The sequence below is a fragment of the Ranitomeya imitator genome, chromosome 8 (assembly GCF_032444005.1).
Source record: "Ranitomeya imitator isolate aRanImi1 chromosome 8, aRanImi1.pri, whole genome shotgun sequence".
NCBI lineage: Eukaryota > Metazoa > Chordata > Amphibia > Anura > Dendrobatidae > Ranitomeya > Ranitomeya imitator.
This window is the reverse complement of record NC_091289.1, coordinates 40,732,729-40,755,109: the sequence shown is the minus strand read 5'-3', so window position 1 is coordinate 40,755,109 and position 22,381 is coordinate 40,732,729. Positions and strand designations below refer to the sequence as shown.

At 43.1% G+C, this 22,381-nt stretch overlaps 1 protein-coding gene across 3 annotated transcripts in view; it reads left to right on the top strand.

Annotated features, from left to right (window-relative positions):
• VGLL4 (vestigial like family member 4) overlaps positions 1-22,381 on the top strand; it is an 84,874-nt gene that overhangs the window by 45,245 nt on the left and 17,248 nt on the right. For all 3 annotated transcript variants that reach the window (XM_069736771.1, XM_069736772.1, XM_069736770.1), the window contains one exon: positions 21,096-21,282. In XM_069736771.1, coding sequence (XP_069592872.1) covers positions 21,096-21,282 — 187 coding nt within the window. The remainder of the gene's footprint in view (positions 1-21,095; positions 21,283-22,381) is intronic.

Below are 22,381 nucleotides of genomic sequence, written 5' to 3'. Positions count from 1 at the left end.
AGCTGGAGGGCCACAGCTCTGTAGATGACCTGAGTGGTGGTTGTTGTACCCTGAGGACCAGGGGCAGGAGAGGACACTGCTCGGATAAACCAGTGGAGCTCATCACTTTTATTGCCTTGTAATGAAGTGTTGAAACAATGGATTTTGTTGTGTGGCGTGCAGAGCGACAAAGCCGTGATTGGAGATATGCTCCGCGGTGACCTTTCTGTTCATTAACATTTTCCACAATCCCGAGGTTGCGCGGCGTCTTCGTAGAGAACATGTTGTAGAAACAATGCGCGTAGTATTGTGTTCTCGGTCCTGGGTGGTGTGGGCTCTGTACTGTGACATCTGTTTGCTCAGACATGATGTGCAAGGTAATTTTCTGCGGTTTGTCACTGCTCATAAAACATTAACCTCTGAGGTTCCTCGGCGTGGCGAAACGTTTTTTTTTTTCTTTTTTTATATGGACATACTCAAACAAAATAAATCATTCTGCCGTTTGTTGGGACATCTAGGTTTTTTGTGCCAGGTTTGCCAGTATTTTGAGAAATTTTGCCTTGTAGAAAAATGGTACATATGAACACTTCTGTAAAGTGGCCCATACAGCTTAGATTGCTTGTTTAGTTGACAGCTGTTTCTTCTGACCCCAAACTCGTATGAATGCTCAGCTTAGCCATGTGTTTTTTTTTTGTGGTAAGAAAAAGGAAAAAATGCAGGCCCTACACACATTGGATAAGTCATTCACACCTGCTGATTTCGGCTTGATTGGCTCACCATCTAATCTGTAGGCTTCTTGACTCTCCCCCCACAGATTTGGAGGGGAGGGAAAGATTCGGCCATTGGAATTTCAGCGGCTGATCCTCGTTGTCGATGAAGAGTCTGGCAGCAGCTTTCTCATGGAGAGCATGGGAGCGCTCTGCCGAGCAGAGTGGTCCTGTGTATGGGCAAGTGGGGGAAGATGGCTGTCGACTGAACAATTGACAGCTATCTAATATGTATGGCCAGCTTTAGCCTCTGAAGGTGACTTGTATACCCTGACAATAAAAGGAGATTGGGCATGTTAAAAACTAACATGCTCAACCCCTCTACCACCACATTTGTTGTGGAGAATCTAAAGGTGCAATTACACTACGTGATAATTGGAAATGACTATTCCTTGGAATGCTCATTTTACAATAATCGTGCTGTGTCAACAGGACGCTGATAACCTCGAGGAATGAACAAAAGTCTTGTTTGTTGAGTGATATGATCTTTTATACTTGCTTAACTTATTGTTCTGTACAGCACATTGTCCTGTGCTGCCGAGACCAATGGCAGCCTATGCGCACAGAATGATCTATTACTTGCCGTTCAGTGCACATCATAAGTGCCGACAGCCTATTTAAAAGACCACCAATCAGCGGACGCTATAAAACTGCAAATTGTATAGTGTAAGTCCAGCCTAAACGTACATTTATACTGAAAGATAATTTTTCAGTGTAAACCGGCTGCTGATCATCCGATGGAGTAAAAAAAAAAACGCCTTTTTCATTGAATGAAATTATTTTTGAGCAGCACAAAAAATAATCCTTCTCGGCGGCATATTGTCCTGCCAGAGAACAATGGCAGCCTATTGGCACTGAATAATTCATTACGGGCCGTTCATTGTGCATTGTTTACCGCGTTCTGCTTACGAAAAACAGACTGGTAAACGACTGTTGATCGATGTATTAGTGCCGCCAATCGGTCCGTTTAAGTGGACCACAAAGGGTTTGTCCACTAGTAGGACAACCCCTTCTTAAACATTCGGCCCCAGTTAAAATGATAAAGCGTATACTCCCTTCCCGTTACGGTGCCGTTCCCGTGGTGTTTGTACTCTCTCTGGGGCTGTGATGGAGTTGTGACGCCGGCGTCCATCCAGCGTTGGTGTCACTGTCTCTGCCTTTGGATAAACTTAACATGAACAGCAAGCCAGGGCTGCAGCTGATCCCAAACTTCCTCTCCACGAGACAGTGACGCCATCGCTGATTGGGTACCGGACATCACGTATCATTCCAACGCATCACAGCCCCGGGACCGCGAGTGCCAACACCGGGTGAACAGAGCCGGCACGAGAGGTGAGTATAGGCTTTATTATTATTGGGGCCGAACATTTAGTTTAAGAAGGGGATGTCCTAGTAGTGGACAACCCCTTTTAAGAGTTTAAATGGCAGGTGTGGCCAGCCCAACATTGATCTAATGTTATCGCCACCTTAGAGTAATTTGCATACGACAAACTGATCTCTCAGCAATAAATATTCTGGCCATCAAACCAGAGTAACCCTGGCAGACTCTATAAGGCAACGGGGTCTGTCGAGTGCCGTTCAGACCATCTTCCGATGGATCTAATACAACCTACAGTAATTCTTTCCACTATGAACAGAGGCTAAAACAAGCAATAGATTGTTGTTGATTGATCTAATTTCAGTGAAAGGACCAAGGACAAATCTTCAGGGACTGACAAATGGTCCCCTCTTGTCTGATGAAGCTGTAATCCAAAAAGGTTGAATTTTTTCACCAGCCGCGATACAGTATGATGAGGGTCGCGAAAAGTGTCTGGTAGCCTTTTACACCAACCTACAATACATTGTGACTTGGAGAAATTAATAGTACCGGTAATTGTTTTAGGCATAGAGAATAACACAAGAGGAGATGGTCACTTGATGACTAACAATCACAAATATTGTTCAGAGTTGTTCTAAATACAGTAATTTGTTATGTATTTTTTTCCACGGTGCCGAACTCCATTATGGAGTAGTTATCATTTTGTAAAGGTTTTGGACTTTGAGTGAAGATTGTCACTTATTCTTGTCCTTCAGTTTTTGCTTACTAAGCATTGCATTGGTCCTAACCACTAGAATACATGAAATAAAACGTATACATTTCAACAAAAACAATTAGTCTACGGGAACCCTGGCAGAGTTCAACTACCCAAGTATGGTGGAGATTGAATCTTCGGGTTGATTGATTTGGAGGTCTCTTGGCTTCTCGTTTTTTTAGGTTGGTGCTAGTGAGGCCGGAAGGCTTTCTTGTCCTGCAATTCTAATAGGGGTGAAAAGTGCAATGCTCTTATTACCTCATCTGCAGTGGTTTCTCTCTTCCTGATGAAAGTTTTAGATCATTTTTATCACGGTTTCCTGATACGTGATATCTTTTAGAAGCTTTGTCTCTGCTTCCATTTCGGCTTAACGTGTAACAAGAGTCGACGATCCGGATGTCTCTTTCTAGCGAGGCCAACTAAACCTTTGTGTAGTTCTTCTCGAGTTTACTTTTACTCTTTCTTGAAAAGAAATGTGAAAAAAAATGGTCTTATCTTGATATAAAAAAGTGTCTTGCCATTAAAAACCATACTTCTCCGCTGCTCTTGGGCAACCTAGCCATCCAGAACTAGTGATTTCACAAAGCATTAAATACCTCATGACTCGGAAGTGACCTTGTATTCTTGTGAAATATTTTTAGATGAGTTCTGAAATGGCCTCTTCGGTGGGTCTAGCCGGTTTGTACTTCTTAGGCTACGGCTTACATTTGTACATTGCTTTCCGCTAAGCAATACTTTGAGGTTTCCGTCTAAATCCCAGAAAAACAGGATCGAGACGAAACCCTAGCGTAATGGGGCAAACTGAGTCACTTAGGACTCAGTTTGGCCTGTGTACCAGGTGTTCTTGTTACGCTTTTGTGTCCACCTACAAAGAGGAGTCTCCTTCATCTCTTCCTTAAAAAAAGACAGCCCTCACCAGAACAGAAGCCTAACGGAGTCCAAAGTGGCTTTTTCAGTGAATGGCTTTGCCAGGGTATTTTGTAGAACACTGGATAAATGTAAACTAGGCCTTCCAAGAGTTTCATCTGGTATTTCAGCCGAAATTAAATCTGTCAGGAGTTTCTCCCCTCACTCTATTTACATGTGCATGTAGCTCTTTCGAAGACAAGAATAGCAATACCTTTACATGGCCAGTCTGTTTCTTCGTTACTGAAAAATCAGTGTTTTGAATTGATATGCAAATGAAGCTGAAGAGCTATGGTAGATCTGAAGAGCTATGGTAGATCTGAAGATTCTGTCACTCCAACTTATTCCGCAATTTCATCGTCTCCATCTCTGGTCTTCTGTTTACCTTGGCTACGGCAGTTCTATTCTCTGTGACCACTGCAGTCAGTCACTGGTCTCTGCACTCTCATGCCATGTAACACTAAGGCCAGTGATTGGCTGCTGTAAGATATACAGGACATCACTTCTGCAGCCAAGGTAGGCAGAAGACCAATGAGGATGAAACATTGTGTTAAGCACATTTCGATAACGCTTTCAACAGTATGTAACTGTTCGTTCAGGATAAACATTTTGTTGCAGCACACCTAAATATCTGAAGATAAGTACTGTCTCCCGTTCCCACAATGATTCCATAGAACAGCGGTGGATTGTGTAGTGAGTGCCTTTCCTTTCTTCTCCACTGATCCGTCATTGATGTGTCTAGAGCTTTATCGTGACGGCTCCTGTTGACGAATTGTTGCTCCGAGCTATGGATGTTGGGTTGTATAGTTCTTTTAGTTTGTTCAGTGTGGTCCCAGATATTTTCTTGTAGAAAGATGAATTAAATTTTTCCTGTACAGGACAAAATTCTTATGTACCGTAACTATTCCCGCATGTTTCTATAGGGCGCATACGTCTGTCGCAGTGCTTGCATCACTGCAGTCTTTTCATAATTTGCAATCGAGAGACAGGGTTTCCATTGCATGTTTATGGGCTATTGGCATGAATAGTTGTCAGTCATAACCCCCCACCCCCCCACATAACCTAAACGGCAGCCATACACCTGAGCCTTCAACTTGGGTGTATGGCTGCCTTTTATGTTATGCTGGTAGGGTTATGGCTGAAGGGTTGTACCTTTTATAAAATTTAAACACACAGGGGCAGATTAATCGAGCAGTTGGGCAGATTAATCGAGCACTTTGATTGTTCTCAAGCATAAACCTGCTTGACGTGTGGCAATATTTTTGCCCAATCAAGAGTTGCAACTTTTTTTTTTTACACCATCTTGGCCAACTTTTTGAAAACTTCTGACATATTCATTTTAATTTACTTCCCAAGTAGCTGAAATTATAACCAAAACGTACTCCAGTCTCTGGCTGACGAACATTTCTTGTGATGTCGTTCAGCAGCCAAAAGATGAACCATTACCAGGACGTCTTAATGAATTTGGTGCATCATACTCCCAACGGTCACTACGCCAGTCTTGATGTATCAGATCCGTAATACAGGTTCAGTTCTTTATAGAAAATCTAGGTTACCATAAGTCAGGATAACCTATAAATATTCTGGAATGCTACAATTTTTCTTCTTTTTTTTTTTTTTTTTGACACAGAAATGGAAGTAATGTACGAGAATAGTCAAGAATTTGCTGATACAGCTTCTATACGTTAGTGCTTTTTATGAGTCCTTGGCTAGAAATTCCCTTAGGTGGTGGTCTCATAGTTAGAATTTCATCTGTGAGGCCCTATCCTAAAATTATCATTCATGTTTCCTTGACTCATAGGGCTGTATATGACCTTTATTCAGGATCAAAGCAAGTAGCAGATGGGAGAGAGATGGCCAAGAGTGAACTACCTACATTTACCAATTTCTTGATAATGTAGCGTTAGGTGGTATAGCACCAATTATATGGGTTGTCTCTGGAAGTTCATCTGTTCCTTTTGTGTCTAGTTCCGGAACCTAGAAATTTTCTTGGCTATGTTTTCTCAGCACAGGATAGTCGGTGTAATGCAATGGACTGGCAAGATCCATTAGGGTAAGAGCCACCTTTACTTTGTGGCTCCCACTTTGACTCATGGAGAGGGGTCCAATATTGTTCAAAATCTCTCCTTGACCTTGGTTCAAGCCAAGTTTGTTCTGTCTTGGCCACATAATAAGGATTTGGTAGCCTCTAGTTTAAAAGGGCTTTCCAGACTGAGAAAAATGGTCTGTAGTCGCTTTGGTTGTATTAGAAATGTGGTTTCTGGCAAACAGCTGATTTTTGCCCGGTGAAGCAATGGGGAAGCCATGCAGTTCCCCTATAGTGTTACAAGGCAGCCATTTAGATGAATGGCCGTCCACTTGATACAAGGAGGATTGGATCTTCCAGAATGTGAGCTCCTTTCTAGAGGAGGAAGTGCGATTTGAAGATGTTCCCTCTTAGATGCCTGTAGGCCCTGATTAGATGTATGTATTGGTGTTGTCTTCATGAGACAACCCTTTTTTATTATTATAGGCTCTGTTGAGTATGGGTAACTTGTCAGCATTACGGTTTAAGACAAAAAAAAAATCAGTGTGACACTGTCATTTAATAATCGTCATATAACAGATTTTAATTATTCTTGGTTTTCCAAGAAGTTTTCGCTGGACAAATAATAAAATTCCTGTTTTTGGCCATCATCCATTTCGTTAGGCACAATCGCTAAGTAAATCTAAGGAGAAAAGAAATAAAGCCAAACTGTGGACCCTGTCTGCGGAGCTCCTTCATCAAAGGCACAGATTAAATGGAGTGTAAAAATACCAGTAATTATTTCAGCTGAGAAGTACTTTAAACTTTTGATCTCGATGTCTACCCTGGAAACCTAACCCCATCGTGGCATTAATGTTTGAAGTTTAGAGAGGAATAACAGCTCGTTGGCTTTGATCATGGCTCCTCAGAACATGTCCTCCTTTTCATCTTCACCACTTTCTGATGTCTTACATTTAACATCAAGTCACTTATATAGGTGACAGAGGAAACTGCCTGCAAAGGGTCAAACTTCTGAAACGCATAACCATAGCTATGCATCTTCTACTAGGGTATGAAATCAATAATGTCCAGGAAGAGCATGGGAGGCTAGAATCCTCTGGTATAGTTTCTCCTATAAAATGAGTGATGTTGTTTTGGTGTAGAAGCCTCTCTTCCTCTTCTGCCCTGCCATGTTGTCCTCTTCAGTTCTCACATACGAGAAAAAGAGACCTATTTTCAAGAGTCAACAGTTTCAACAGTCATCAGACTTCTGATCAGTTTTTCTCAGATGATGATAAAGTTTCTCAAGTGTCTCTTATCAACCAGTCCATTAATAGGTAGCACACGAATGGCATCTGAGTGCTGTCCAAATTTTTATTTTTTTACCGACCCATAGTCTCATCAATATTGGACATGCCTCCTCTATTTTGGGTAGACAAAAAGTCAGATATTTTATATGAACAGCCCCTTAGACTGTCATAGCTATGAATTCTCTCTGTGAAAAACAGAGATGGCGCTATGACGTGAAATGTGGACATGTGAATGATCCTGAACATTGACGTTGTGATTGCAGCTGTTCCTGTACTAGTGTCTGATGGAATTTGCAGAAATCCATGTGCTTGCCATCCGAGCAACCTCTTTCAAATGACTGAAACGTATTGAGTTGCAGAAATTGCTCAAAATGAAATATCCCACGTGTGCATAATTAGGACGGCCCTGTGAGAACTTTTTATCCAACTTTCTACAAAAGAGTTCTGATGGAAAGCATCCAAACAGAATTAAATGGGTTTTCCAAATGTATTCAATAATTGGATCAAGAGGGGGAAATTTAAATAAAATTTGTCAAATTACTTGCCTCCTAAATCTGACGGTGCCCCACTGTTGTGTAGCAGTAATTTGCCCCCGACTTACCAGTTGACCACTACAGCCAATCATTAACTAGGTGCACTATGAAGCCAGTGATTGGCTGTAGGGGTCACGTGGGTAGTTGAGATGTCATCTCTGCAGGACAAACCCATGGGGTGGCACTGGCTACTATTTATCTGGAAATGTACATGAATTTTTTTATTTCATTTTTGTATACAATTTCTCTTCTTTAGCCCAAATTTTTTAAAGACTTTGGTGGTCTATAGCTTAGGATGTAAATAATTTACCCCTTCAATGTGTATAGCATTTTGGAATTTCACAGTCCTGGAATGCGAACCTAAATCCATGCTTACTATTTCTCATGCATGTGACTCTTCGGTGCTTTGTGCCGAAATTGCAAGTAATAATAATAATAATAATAATAATAATCTTTATTTTTATATAGCGCTAACATATTCCGCAGCGCTTTACAGTTTTGCACACATTATCATCACTGTCCCCAATGGGGCTCACAATCTAGAATCCCTATCAGTATGTCTTTGGAATGTGGGAGGAAACCGGAGTGCCCGGAGGAAACCCACGCAAGTAATGCTATTACCAGGGTTGTGATGATCACGTTCCCACTAGGTTAGAAATAATGTGATCTATTCCGTCTCTAAAAATAAGGGACATCTCAGTGATATCATCGGTTAATACACATTACATTAGATACCAAAGATCAAGTAGGTAATCCGCCAACTGGAGCCCAAGATTCTGAGCTCTATCCGCATATAGATGATTGTTTTCCACGTTACCCTTGTGTAATTTCCATGTTCATGTAATGTTTGACACGTGTCTCTGAATCTGTGTTACTTGGAGCCTTGCATATCACTAATCTAAATGAACATACCCAAGACTACAGCCTTCTGATGATTTTCAGGAATTTGCTGCAGGTCCCAACAGGCCAGACAAATCCCCCTCAATAGAGTTTGGACACTTTGTTCTTCACCAATCCTTATGATAAAGAGCCGTGATGTAAGGAGATGGGCCCCGGCATGCTGAAACCTTCTTACTGACTAGAAGATTATAAAATACATGTTACAAGTTGTTGTAGCTTTAAATATTAGCAGCTCAGGATGTGGTTTACCAAGCGTGAACTCCTAAAATTGAAGGTCTCTTATGGAAAGTCTGGAAATCGTCCTTTCTTTATGTGGTGTGTTCTATTCCTGAGCTTACGGCAAGTTAAACATATTGGGACATGCCCTTGTTACCTGGCCACTTTTCCGGAATAATTTTACGACTGAAGGTTAAGTGTGCAATAATGTATGTAATAATAAGTATAGCTTCAGGCTGAAGTTTTGGCAAAGTGATAAGAAGTTCATGGGTGTTCTCATCTCCTTCCTCCAGAATATGATCTTGTGATTTACATGAAATGGAACTTTCTGTATGCGCCTGTAAGGAGGAAGGCCAGGCTGCAAGTACCAGTATTGAGCCGGGTCCGGAACTGTTGAGGCTGCATCCCGTTTCCTGGGGGAAGTAACAGGGTACTGGTCAGGCCCCATGACTCAGGAAGAGGGCGTTTTTAGAGAGGGAACCTGTCCGGAAGCTGAGGGAGAAAGTGTGCAGAGCTACATAGAGGCCCCCACCGTCCGCGTGCGAGAAGCAGGGCAGGCAGCGCGCTCTGTGCCCGAACCGCCGACGCTGCGACGGACTGCAGCAGACAGACCCGGTGGCCTAGAGAGAGATCGGGTGCAGGACTGCCATCTGCGCCCCGATTCACCAGGGTATATCTGCCGGGCCACATCGGGCTCAAACAGTGCTGATGTTGCTGCAGCCTTGTTTGCTCCAGCCGCATATGTTCATGGACTAGGGGCTTAGCGGAAGGTACCGGAGACTGACCGCTGCCGCCAGAAGACAGATCTTCGTTGCCTACAGGACCCCACCAGAACAACCCCGCACCAGCCGTTGTTGGCGTCATCGCCTGCTCCGTAATTGCCATGGCCTGGAAGACAACTGACAGGCTAAGTTGATCTAACCCGAACTGCCACTATCTTTTTCCCTTGTTTTCATTGACTCTTCACATATTTTTTGCATCAGAACTGTTTTTGTTCTCCCTTTAACTGTTTGCCTCCCTACGTGGAGTATTCCCCTGTTAAGTAAACTTGTTAACTCTTGCTCTGCCTCCTGTCCATCACTGCATCTCGCAACCTGCTCACACGCCAATCAACCAAAACATTGAAATCAACGGTCTAAGACCTCCTTCATGTGTTTCAGATACGTGTAGCATGTGTTGTTTTTTTCACGGATGGTACGCTTACCCATTATAATCTATGGGGCTGCACATTGCGTGTCCTTGCAAACCACATAGACATCTGCTTTTTACCAGCTCCACTGAAGACAATGGACAATACAAGTCTATGGGACCGTGTAAAGCACATACAGCAGAAGGATGGCATCCACGTGCCATATGTGTTTAACATTGCAAAGTATAGGAGAAGCTTTGGAATTGATTTTTCCCTAATGCTGTCAAGAGATCAGAGTAGAGTTAGTCCAAACTGATTTGCCAGACTCTGTCCTTTGGTCATGTCAGTAATTGTTGGCGAGGAACCCTAAGAATCCTCTTCTTCCCAGGCTTCACTTTTGATTTGACAACCTGGTGCAACATCATCTTTGCAATTTGGCTCATGTGACTTCATGCTTGGCCGGCTAGTCAAGAGCCGCAGATATTAGAAGCTAAAAGGTTGTTCACAGGTCTCCCATCCAGTGACCACAAATTTCTGATGGCCACTGATTACATCCTACAGTATCTGGCACCAAGACTGTAGCAGCAGATCCTTTATCTGGTAAGGTTTCATCTCCATAGAGCATCTCTGTTATGGGCTTGAAAAAGAAGTCCAGTCTGCTTGAGATTAGGGGAGTTTGAATTTGGCGGCCACGTCAACCGCCATGTTCCTTAAACAATTTCTGCACACTGTTTGCAATCTTGTGGGGCACGTTATATTGCTGAAACTGCCGATAGGTTTGAAGGAGCGTACTTGTTCTCCATTTATGTTTTATGTCAGGAGTCCCCAACTCCAGGCCTCGAGGGCCGCCAACAGTGCAGGTTTTCAGGATTTCTTTAGTATTGCATCGGTGGTAATGTGATCATCTGCACAAGTGAGGATTCCAACCCCTGTGCAATACTAAGGAAATCCTGAAAACCTGCACTGTTGGCAGCCCCCGAGGCCTGGAGTTGGGGACCCCTGTTTTATGTTGTTATCCTCCACATAATGTTTGGACCCAAGATTTCCCGGCATAACATTTCCCAGATCATCTCTCTCCACTGGCTGCATTGCTTCCTTCTAATAGTGCGATCTTTTCCCTGGGTGAGTGTTCATGCACCCAGCCTCTCACATAATGTTCTACATCAGGGCTCCCCAACCTGTAGCTCGGGAGCCACATGTGGCTCGCAGTCCCATGAATTGTGGCTCGCGACTGTCTGCCAACTTGTTGCATTAGGTCCATGTCTAGCAAACAGGTACATCTCAAAATGGTGAATTTTGTGAGTAGCCCTGCACAGAAGTGCAGATCTGGATGCACATTTACTGGTCTTTGGGGTTTAGAGATGTTTTAGGTATGGTACGCTGGAGGTTGGTATTACATGTTAGAGGAGGTGCTCAAAGCTGGATGTGACAGTGTGTTGGGAGTCCTTGATGGGAGAATACTGAAAGGTGGTATTGTGGGAACCTCTAGATCTCAGTCTACTGCTTTGGAGTGATTTCTGTAGAAAAGCTTCGGTTATCATTATACCCGTAATGGGGGCTTTGGTTGACCCTACTTTGAAGGGGGTGGGAGCTGGATGTGGCTCATGACCCTCTCTCAGTGCTGAATGTGGCTCGTGACCCTCTCTCTTAGCTGAATGTGGCTCTCAAGGTCAGAAAGGTTGGGGACCACTGTTCTACATCATCAACTTGAGCTTGCTGCCTATACTTGATAAAACCCATTGTACAGAGACAATCCATGTGATTCACTTCACCTGTCAGTGGTTTATTATTGCGGCTAATTGGTGTAAAAATATTGCTCCATCTGGATTTAGAAAAGGGAACTTTTCTTTATACATGGTGGGGAGGAACACAACATAGTTCTGTGTAGGTACTGAGGGTATCTTGCTCTTGTGGGCATAAGCTAAAAGAATATCCAAGATCTCCACAACTGTTCACTTCCCCTAAGAAAAATATTGAGGATGTGAGATGTTTGTTTTTGAGTATTTGTGGATTGGAACTTTTTGCTTTTTTTCTCTCTTAATTTTTGCATGATTAATTGATGATTGAGGATCTTTGGTGGACTTGCTGTTATTTATGTTCCATCCCGGGTTATTACATTCATTCCTTTCCATGGAAAAAAGATGAAGATTTGCTGTTATCTTTCTCTCTGGCTGTTAAGCTTTTGCTCATCTTTGATTACTTGCCTTTAGTCGATGAGAATTTGGATGGGGTACAACATTTCTTGTGTGGGAGAATGTGCTTTAGTTTTAAAGTCTGGTCATATCACCCTTTTTGGAATGCGTTATGGAAGTGACTAGTTGCTTTCTTCGAGATGAAAGGGTGGATATGTTGTTTTTTTTTTGTAGTGTGCACAATCTGCCTTCGGTGAGATTTTGACTTCGGCCCTACAAGGGGGCCTTTTTGATCTGAAGTTTTAATTGTTTGCTGTTGAAATTCTACCATTTCTCAGTGGCATACATTATCCCCTATATATAATAACAATAAAACAATTGGGCACGTTTGCTGGGTTGGACTAGCCAAGGAAAACAATGATCCTTTGGTGGAACCAGACTCCAATAGCTTTGTTACTTACATAATCCCTTTTTGCACAATTGTGGATTGTCTTGGATTATTTCATGACTAACCATTTCTTTTTTTTTTTTTTTCATTTGTATGACCTGTGTTTACTAGAATAGTGCCGTTTACAAGGCTATTAAAACTGGATGTGCAAACATTCTGTATAGCTAGAGGGTGAGCCCTTAGAGTATTTTCCATTAAGACTAGGTCTAAGCTAAACTAGACTTTTTATCACCCACTATAAAGAATGATTACGATAAGATATCCATAGGCAGGGCATCTGGGCATTACTGCAATTACTAGTGTATGGGGCCCGGTGAGAAGAAGCAAAGGGGGGGCTCAGACTGGGTGAGACACACTGCTCAGCCGAGCCTCTGTATGAACGGCATGGCAGACTGCGTGGCATCCTGGGGCTTGGGCTAATTATTTTACTTTTATTAATCCTCGGGGCCCCAGTCATTCACAGCAACTTACATTGTATGGCTGCAGCATAGGGCACCGGCTGTGTCTGACATACGTGACATCAGACACTGCTGGCCCGCACTCTGTTCCTAAGCTGCCAGCATTCCCTGGGCCCTTGCGGCACATTTATGCAAGAGTTGAGAGCCTGAAAGTGATGAGGTGTGCATGCCTGCCCATTCGCCCGTCTGAGCTCCCATTCCCCCATGCGATTTTCAATTCTTGCACCCACCTACTACTCTTCTTGTGCTCCCCTCCCTGCTCGCCTAAAAAAAAAAAAAAAAAAAAAGCTGATGGCTGTGTATGTGATCTGCTGTTCTATGGGAACGGATATTGTGTGATTAGTGGCGCATAAGTGAAGTTTTTCCATGATTGGGTGGTGAAACGGTGGAAGGTTTGCGGGGTGGAGACCGAGCTGATGAATAGCCTTGGCCTCAAAGGGGCCTGAAAGTTTTACCAGTATGGCGCCCTGAAATTCCTGGTGGCAGCTCTGTCCATAGGAACACATTAAGTTGCTCTAAAATTGCCCCATTTTGCAATGGGAGGAGAAAAAAAGGCAAATTACTTGAATCAAACAAAATTGGAGAGGTTTTCAATATACTTTTACTAATTACTAGGGATGTGACCTCCGGGGCTCCTAACAATTCTGATCTTTTGCACCTCCTCTCCATTTACACTGTGTGTAGAATTATTAGGCAAGTTGTATTTTGATCACATGATACTTTTTATACATGTTGTCCTACTCCAAGCTGTTCAGGCTTGAGAGCCAACTACCAATTAAGTAAATCAGGTGATGTGCATCTCTGTAATGAGGAGGTGTTGTCTAATGACATCAAAACCCTATATAAGGTGTGAATAATTATTAGGCAACTTCCTTTCCTTTGACAAAATGAGTCAGACGAGAGATTTGACGGGCTCTGAACAGTCCAAAATTGTGAGATGTCTTGCAGAGGGATGCAGCAGTCTTGAAATTCCCAAACTTTTGAAGCGTGATCACCGAACAATCAAGCGTTTCATGGCAAATAGCCAACAGGGTCGCAAGAAGCGTGTTAGGCAAAAAAGGCACAAAATAACTGCCCATGAATTGAGGAAAATCAAGCGTGAAGCTGCCAAGATGTCATTTGCCACCAATTTTGCCATATTTCAGAGCTGCAACGTTACTGGATTAACAAAAAGCACAAGGTGTGCGATACTCAGGGACATGGCCAAGGTAAGGAAGGCTGAAAAACGACCACCTTTGAACAAGAAACATAAGATAAAACGTCAAGACTGGGCCAAGAAATATCTTAAGACTGACTTTTCAAAGGTTTTTTGGACTGATGAAATGAGTGACTCTTGATGGGCCAGATGGATGGGCCAGAGGCTGGATCAGTATAGGGCAGAGAGCTCCACTCCGACTCAGGCGCCAGCAAGGTGGAGGTGGGGTACTGGTATGGGCTGTTATCATCAAAGATGAACTTGTGGGACCTTGTCAGGTTGAGGATGGAGTGAAGCTCAACTCCCAGACCTGCTGTCAGCTTCTGGAAGACAACTTCTTCAAGCGGTGGTACAGGAAGAAGTCGGTATTATTCAAGAAAATCATGATTTTCATGCAGGACAATTCTCCATCACATGCCTCCAACTACTCCACAGTGTGGCTGGCCAGTAAAGGTCTCAAAGAAGAAAAAATAATGACATGGCCCTCTTGTTCACCTGATCTGAACCCCATAGAGAACCTGTGGTCCCTCATTAAATGTGAGATCTACAGGGAGGGAAAACAGTCCACCTCTCGGAACAGTGTCTGGAGGCTGTGGTGGCCGCTGCACGCAATGTTGATCGTAAACAGATCAAACAACTGACAGAATCTATGGATGGAGGCTGTTGAGTGTCCTCATAAAGAAAGGTGGCTATGTTGGTCACTAATTTTTGGGGGGTTTGTTTTTGCATGTCAGAAATGTTTATTTCTAAATTTTGTGCAGTTATATTGGTTTTACCTGGTGAAAATAAACAAGTGAGATGGGAATATATTTGTTTTTTATTAAGTTGCCTATTAATTCTGCACAGTAATAGTTACCTGCACAAACAGATATCCTCCTAACATAGCCAAATCTAAAAAAAAAACCACTCCAACTTCCAAAAATATTAAGCTTTGATATTTGAGTCTTTTGGGTTGATTGAGAACATAGTTGTTGATCAATAATAAAAATAATCCTCTAAAATACAACTTGCCTAATAATTCTGCACACAGTGTATTCTTCATGGGACTGTCAGAGATGGTGGAGCTCTGCGCTTGGCGCAATTCAATTTTTACGGGATTGCCTGAGAAAGCCAAGATCCTCATTCTTGGGACACTCGGTGATCTTACTTGCTGATTTTTGGAATATGGTAACTCTTTAAAATGTCCCCTTTTCCTTTAGTATTGGCCACATGATGGCAAATTTCTTGATTCAGTTTGTTTTTTTTATGTTGTGTATGTTTCCTGACTTCCAGTTTGTAGTTCATCTCTACGTAGATGTAAAATACTTTGCATAACCCTGTGGAATTTCTGGCCTGACATGAGGGTGTTACCAAAAATGTCATATCAACAGTGAACAGCAGGAAATGGATGTGAGGCAACACTTAAGGGGGATGTCTGGGCTTACAAACAAAGGTCTGGATTTACAGATGTGCCTTTGTGTTTGGAAAAACGGGGGGCCTTGGTGCTTAAAGCAAGCTGGGTCAGACCACCTAAGGAAGATCTTCAATTTATGTTCCTAGAAAATCCCCCTTAAATAAGGGAAGTCTAGTTTACAGACTTCTTTTTCCTAATAAAATCACCCTACTCTTGGCCATGGGCAATATTGGCTATTGTAGCATGGCCCCATTCTTTTAAATGAGGAAGATTTGCAATGCCAAGAATACACATTCTTCGATCTTTAATAATCATTGGGGTGTGCCCAAATTTTAAAAAGAATCCAAACCACTGTTTTTCTTCCCAGACATATTAGACATTTGTTCATGAGGCTCCAATAAGATTTTGCCCTTTTGCTCTCCTCTGATCAACAGCACTTAAAGTATATGGTACTTCCCCAGAAAGCGCCTAGAAATGGATCCAAACAATGATCATCCCTTGTAGATTGTGAGCCCTCGCGGGCAGGGTCCTCTCTCCTCCTGTACCAGTTGTGACTTGTATTGGTTAAGATTATTGTACTTGTTTTTATTATGTATACCCCTCCTCACATGTAAAGCGCCATGGAATTAATGACGCTATAATAATAAATAATAATAATATCTGTAATCCTTGGTGTGGATGCCAGACACTTTTATAGGAGTCCTGTTAGTTTTTTTATTATGTTTTTAAGAGTTTTCTTTTTTTTTTATTACTGTCCCAGGCTGTTTTTTATGTGTAGACCTAGGATGATCTGTCTAACACTATGTAAAGTTTTTCTTATTACATAATGTTTGTTACTTATTAACCTCTCGCTCAGAAGTTACACATTCAAAGGCAAGCAATGTCACCGCTGCATTATGGGATTCCCTTATCACCTAGTACTTGGGTGACATGTAATAAACCTAGGAAACATGGCCCGGCTGTCATTCATTACCTAATCATAAACTACTTTTATTGCTGATATTTGGTTGTCTCTGAAGAAAGTCCTGAAGGTAAAGGTATAACAGTCTGCTTACTGGGAAAAGGTGATGTCATGGACTCTAAATGTGTTGTGGCTGATCTATCGATGATGTTCTTTACGGCCAATGTCGTGATAAGTTTAGTACATCTACTAACAAATCTAAATTAAACAAGTTTTTTTTTTCTTCCTTTCCATGGTCGCGCCTAAAGGTACCTTCACACAAAACGATATTGTTAACGATATCGTTGCTATTTGTGACGTAGCAACGATATCGTTAATGAAATCGTTATGTGTGACAGCGACCAACGATCAGGCCCCTGCTGGGAGATCGTTGGTCGCTGAACAAAGTCCAGAACTTTATTTCGTCGCTGGACTCCCTGGAGACATCGCTGGATCGGCGTGTGTGACACCGATCCAGCGATGTCTTCACTGGTAACCAGGGTAAACATCGGGTAACTAAGCGCAGGGCCGCGCTTAGTAACCCGATGTTTACCCTGGTTACCATGCTAAAAGTAAAAAAAAACAAACACTAGATACTTACCTACCGCTGTCTGTCCTCCAGCGCTGTGCTCTGCACTCCTCCTGTACTGGCTGTGAGCCGGAAAGCAGAGCGGTGACGTCACCGCTCTGCTTTCCGGCTCACAGACAGTACAGGAGGAGAGCAGAGAAGCAGAGCGCAGCGCTGGAGGACAGACAGCGGTAGGTAAGTATCTAGTGTTTGTTTTTTTTTACTTTTAGCATGGTAACCAGGGTAAACATCGGGTTACTAAGCGCGGCCCTGCGCTTAGTTACCCGATGTTTACCCTGGTTACCGGCATCGTTGGTCGCTGGAGAGCGGTCTGTGTGACAGCTCTCCAGCGACCAAACAGCGACGCTGCAGCGATCCGGATCGTTGTCGGTATCGCTGCAGCGTCGCTTAATGTGAAGGGGCCTTTAGTATCCATCTCATTGCGCTATTGTGTGCATGTTTGGATGAATTGTAATAGATTGAGCTTTGATAAGCACCACAGGACCTAACCCAAGGTTCACTGACCCCAATGTGTCAAAATATAGTGGACAATGTGTGTTTATCAGTGTTCCCATCTGAAGTGGTTTTATTCCCATTAGCAAACCTGGATTAGCGAGATTAATTGTATGTTATCAACACCTAAGTATTTTTTTTCTGCTTGCGGTATAATATGCAGTTGGGTGACTAGTGAGTAGCTTTATATAGGGTTCGAAGTGTTATACTGATATATCTTTTGGCTAGGAAAAAATATCTGAATGGTCTGGGTCCAACTTGCAGCACCTTGAATGAAGAGGTTGTGCCTTCATTCGGTCACTGCGCTGTACATTTGGTAATGTATGTCCCTCATACTCCAGTTCTGTTCCAGTCGCATTTTTTCAGGCTTGTTAGAGAGTCGATATTGACTTTTAGGATTGTTACTTCCAATAGGTAGCACTAGCGTTTTAGTCTTCTTCCTCTCTGTGGAGACAATTTAAATATTTTGCAGAGGAGCATTCTGCTTAAAAGTCTTCTCATTCCGGCATGTCAGGCTTGACATGTCATTCTCTGTAAGGAGAAGCGTTACCCCTTGAATCTCGGTCAGATGCCTCCCACCCAAGCAAACCAGATCTCACACTTTGCACAGCGAGGGGCACAGTGTCTGCAAATTAAGATTTTGGTTTTGGCTTTTATCCGAAGTCATGTGACAAGGCTCATTAGAGTCTACATTGACTGTTAGTATTGCTACTTCCTATAGGTGGCGCTAGAGTTCTAGTCCTCTTCCTCTCTGAAGAGATAATTTGCATATTCTCCTTATTGGCATTGCACTTTTCCGAGACCATTTATTCAACTTGGGTGAATGTGTAGGACCCCACACACACCTCCAAGTCAAGCACTTCCTAATTGGAGCATTTTCCTTGATGTGCTCAACACTGGTTACTACGCTGCACTTTTTATTTTTCATGGCTGATCGAGAAGGGTCCTGGGAGACTGGCCCCTCAAATTTATAATTGAAGGGGTTGTCCGGTCAAAACCGATAAGTCTGCAGTCACTCTGTGTAACTGCAGACTTATGAATCCCCCCAGCGCACGCACTGTGCGCTGCAGGGATTTGCTGGTTTCGGACCCGGGACCAGAGGTTATGTAGGAGTTATACATTCCCCTGGCCAGTGGGTGCAGCCTTTCTCCATACTGTTGTATTGAGCCGAGGCCGTGCCCCAACCAATGACATGGCCAACTAGAGGGTGAGGTCTCACTCCATACAAGTGTATGGAGAGCGAGGCTGCACCCACTGGCCAGGAGTATGTATAACTCATGCATACCGTCTGTTCCCGGGTCTGAAATTGACGAATCCCCACAGTACTCAGTGCGTGCGCTGGGGAGATTCATAAGTCTGCAGTCACAGAGTTACTGCTAACTTATCGGTTTTGACTGGACAACCTATTTAATAGGGTATCCTAGTGATAGGCCACAGGAAAACACCTTTTAATTTTTATTTTTTTATTTTACTCACTCATGCCATGAATTCCACAGCTCTTAGCATACTTTATCATCACTGTCCCCAATGGGGTTCCCAATCTAGATTCCCTATCAGTATATCTTTGGTGTTTGGGAGGAAATCAGAGGAAACCCACCCAAACACTGAGGGCATATACAGGCTCCTTGCAGATGTCGTCCTTGGTGGGATTTGACCTCCGCATTGGAATGCTACAGTGCTAACCACGGAGACACCCTGCTGCCCTAAATATGGCTTTAAAAGTGGCCATACACTAAAAGAAAGCTGTTGGCCGAAAGATCGTTGGGCTGACCGCTGACTCCCTCATACACTGAAGCTCTTGGCTAGGCTGAATGCCCCAGTGTTCTCTGAGTGAACCGCTGCCAGACTTCTCTGTTTGCCTTATCTCTCCATCGAACAAAAGGATCGATAGACTGCTGAAGAAATTCCAGAGTCTGAACCCTTCTCTACCCTGGTGGACACAGACCGAAAAGGCCCTCCGTTCATGAACAATATATGGGCCCTTTGCAGTCCAATAGCTCATCATAAAGCAAACTTCAGCCTACTTTGGAGGTGGAGAATGGGCCTGCACAGGTTGCACCAATAATATGTCCGCCCCGTCTGACATCATCTGTTGGACAGCCCCCATAACACATTGGACAATCCGCTGATCTCCCAGAAATTGGCTGGTTCGGCTGACTTTTATCAAACTATGTATGTGTGCCTTAACTTTCAATCCACAGTTAAAGCAGGAAGAGCAGCTCTGGAGTTCAAAGTTCTGCAATAACTGTGAATTGAAAGTTAAGCCCCCCTTCATATACACATTGGATAAATTAGTTGTACCTGTCAATTTTGGGGTGGCAAGTGGGTGAATCGTCAATCATCTAATGTGTATGGGGACATTAACTTTCAAAGATAATTAGAGCTGAACTCCAGAGCTGCTCTTCTTTCTTTAACAAGTGATATGCTGTGCAATATAAAGGCATCCATTGACATAAGATAAACACTTGAGAACACATTGCTTTAATTAGTGAAGCTTTTGCCTTACACCTTATGTATAGATTACGAGCCTTATCCACCTCATCGCACAATTATTTGACTAATTGAGTAGAGGCAGAATTGTAATTTATTGACCATTTCAAATACTACACGGCACGGACGCCGCTTCTTATATTCGAAATCAAGAATTAGAAATCCATTTATTTCGTGCTCGTTAGATAAGATTTGTACAGTTTACTATGGTCTGACACTTGTCAATACACACACACACACACACAAAAAAAAGAGAAAATCAATATGTCCCTGGAGAAGCATGCGGTTAAATGAGGAAAGCGTTATCGAGCACCTAGCGTACAAGGTTTGATTATTCGCCATCCCGACCACTATGAGATGGAAAGTTCCAGTCTGTTATCTGTGCCAGATCTCTGAGTATTCTGGGTCACTTCACATCTTCTGGTTAAATAATTCCCTGTGCCGTCTGGCGTCCCGCAGATTCTGATGGTGACTCTAGAGTGAGGTTTCATACACTCGGCAGAATAAGAAAACTTCTACTATTAAAGGGGACGTTTCATTGAAGACATGAACATGTATGACCAGTCCACAAAAACTGGATTTTATATTCCTCTAGACCGGAGATTCCTTGTGTTAAACTTTTGATCGGGAAACAGAAGAGAGGCATTGGTTTTTATGGATATGTTCATAACGGTATTAATAATAATATAAAGCTTTTTAAATTTGATAGAACGTAACTTGATGATCGTTAGGGAACTTACCTCTGGGACGCTACACGATCCCAAGAACGGAGTTCTAGAAACTGGGCTCTCGGATCCCTATCTTGATTGAAGAGAAGGTGAGCGTGCTCAACTTCCGCTCCGTTGATGGTCTGCAGGACTGTTGGATGAAGTATTCCACTAACTCCGGAAGTTCCGTAGACAATGAATATAGCATAGGTCAAGCATGCTCACCTCCACTTCACTCAAGATGGGGCTTTTACTGAGCCTAGGCTCCAGAGTTCCTGTTCTTGGGATCTCTATTCCAATCTTGCTATTTTTGGAACAGCCCTTTAAAGTGTTAATGATGTATAAAATACAAGAAAACTCACTTTCTGGTTCGACAGCTGTGTCTGTAGACAACCACACACTAATCTAACATACTCGTTTGTCACCTCTTTCAGGAGAAGCAGCGTTAAGGAGTGATCCCAGGATGCAGCCTCTTCCGATGCCTTCACTCACCAATCATCGGACGGGCCCTCCGCCTATCAGCCCCAAAAGGAGGAAGTGCAGCATGGACCAAGGAGATGATGAACTAGACTGTGAAAATGACCATGTCTCGAAAATGAGCCGGATGTTTTCCCCTCACTTGTAAGTACCTCTTTAATATTAATTTTGAGCTTTCTAAACATCTTGAGGAAACCGAAAATCTAACTCCTTGCTTACTGGCACTCCGTTTATAGTTCATGAAGCTTGTATGGGTTCCAATTCCTTGGAGGCTTCGTTGACCTGTAGAAATGTAGAATTTGGTCAAAATACACTCTTGCGTGCCAAGATATTTTTGTCATCTTAGAAATGGCTGTGTGTATGTATTTTGTGGCCCTCATACAGGGACTATAAAAATATTCCATTGTTGTGGTCTTTGTATGTAGAGACCTGTAGGAATTAGGATAGAGTCTTCAGAATGGGATCCTCAACAGTCCCGAATTGTATATTATACATAGATTATTTATAAAACAAATCTATTATGGCAATCTGGATGGTTGTGGATCTGTGATGGTGGCCTTTTCATCGCCACCCAGGTTGTGAAGGTTTGACGACAATTGGTATGCTTGGCAATAATTTAAACATGGGCAGAAACAAGACCCTTACACTCCTCCTCTTATGGATTAGACCTGTGTCTGGTATCGGTTACCCAGTAAAAGTATTCTGCACCAAATGTCACCCTGGTCCTTTTTGAGGCCCACCAGCTTCACCTCCCTCCCACCCTTCCATACGGTGGTACAGCTGCTCAGCTGACACAAGGAGCCCCTGCAGTTGTCCGTCAGTATTTTTTTTTTTGGCATACGTCTTCACAGGAAGGCCTCTGTGGATGAATAAAGCCACCCAACAAATGTTCGGAGCAGGAAAGATTTCCCGATGCCCCTTGAATGTTTCTTTGTCTTTCTGGCATGAGGCTCGATGTCAAGATGCCGCTCATTCCTTTGTGAAGGAAGCGATCAGAGGTCATTTGATAACTGAGAACTGTGCTTGGCTGTCGGAGTTCCAAGTGTAGAGCCACATTCCGGGCATTCCTCGGCTTCTGGCCTGCTCCCATCCATCATAGGACAGGCAGTGTTGTATTTATCCTCAAATAAATCATGGCAGTGTTAGTCACAGACTGGGCCGGCAGTCTGCAGCCCAGGAATGTGTTACAAATTGGCTAGCCAGAGCCCAAGGTAGCGAAACAATAAGGGCTCAGAACCAAGAG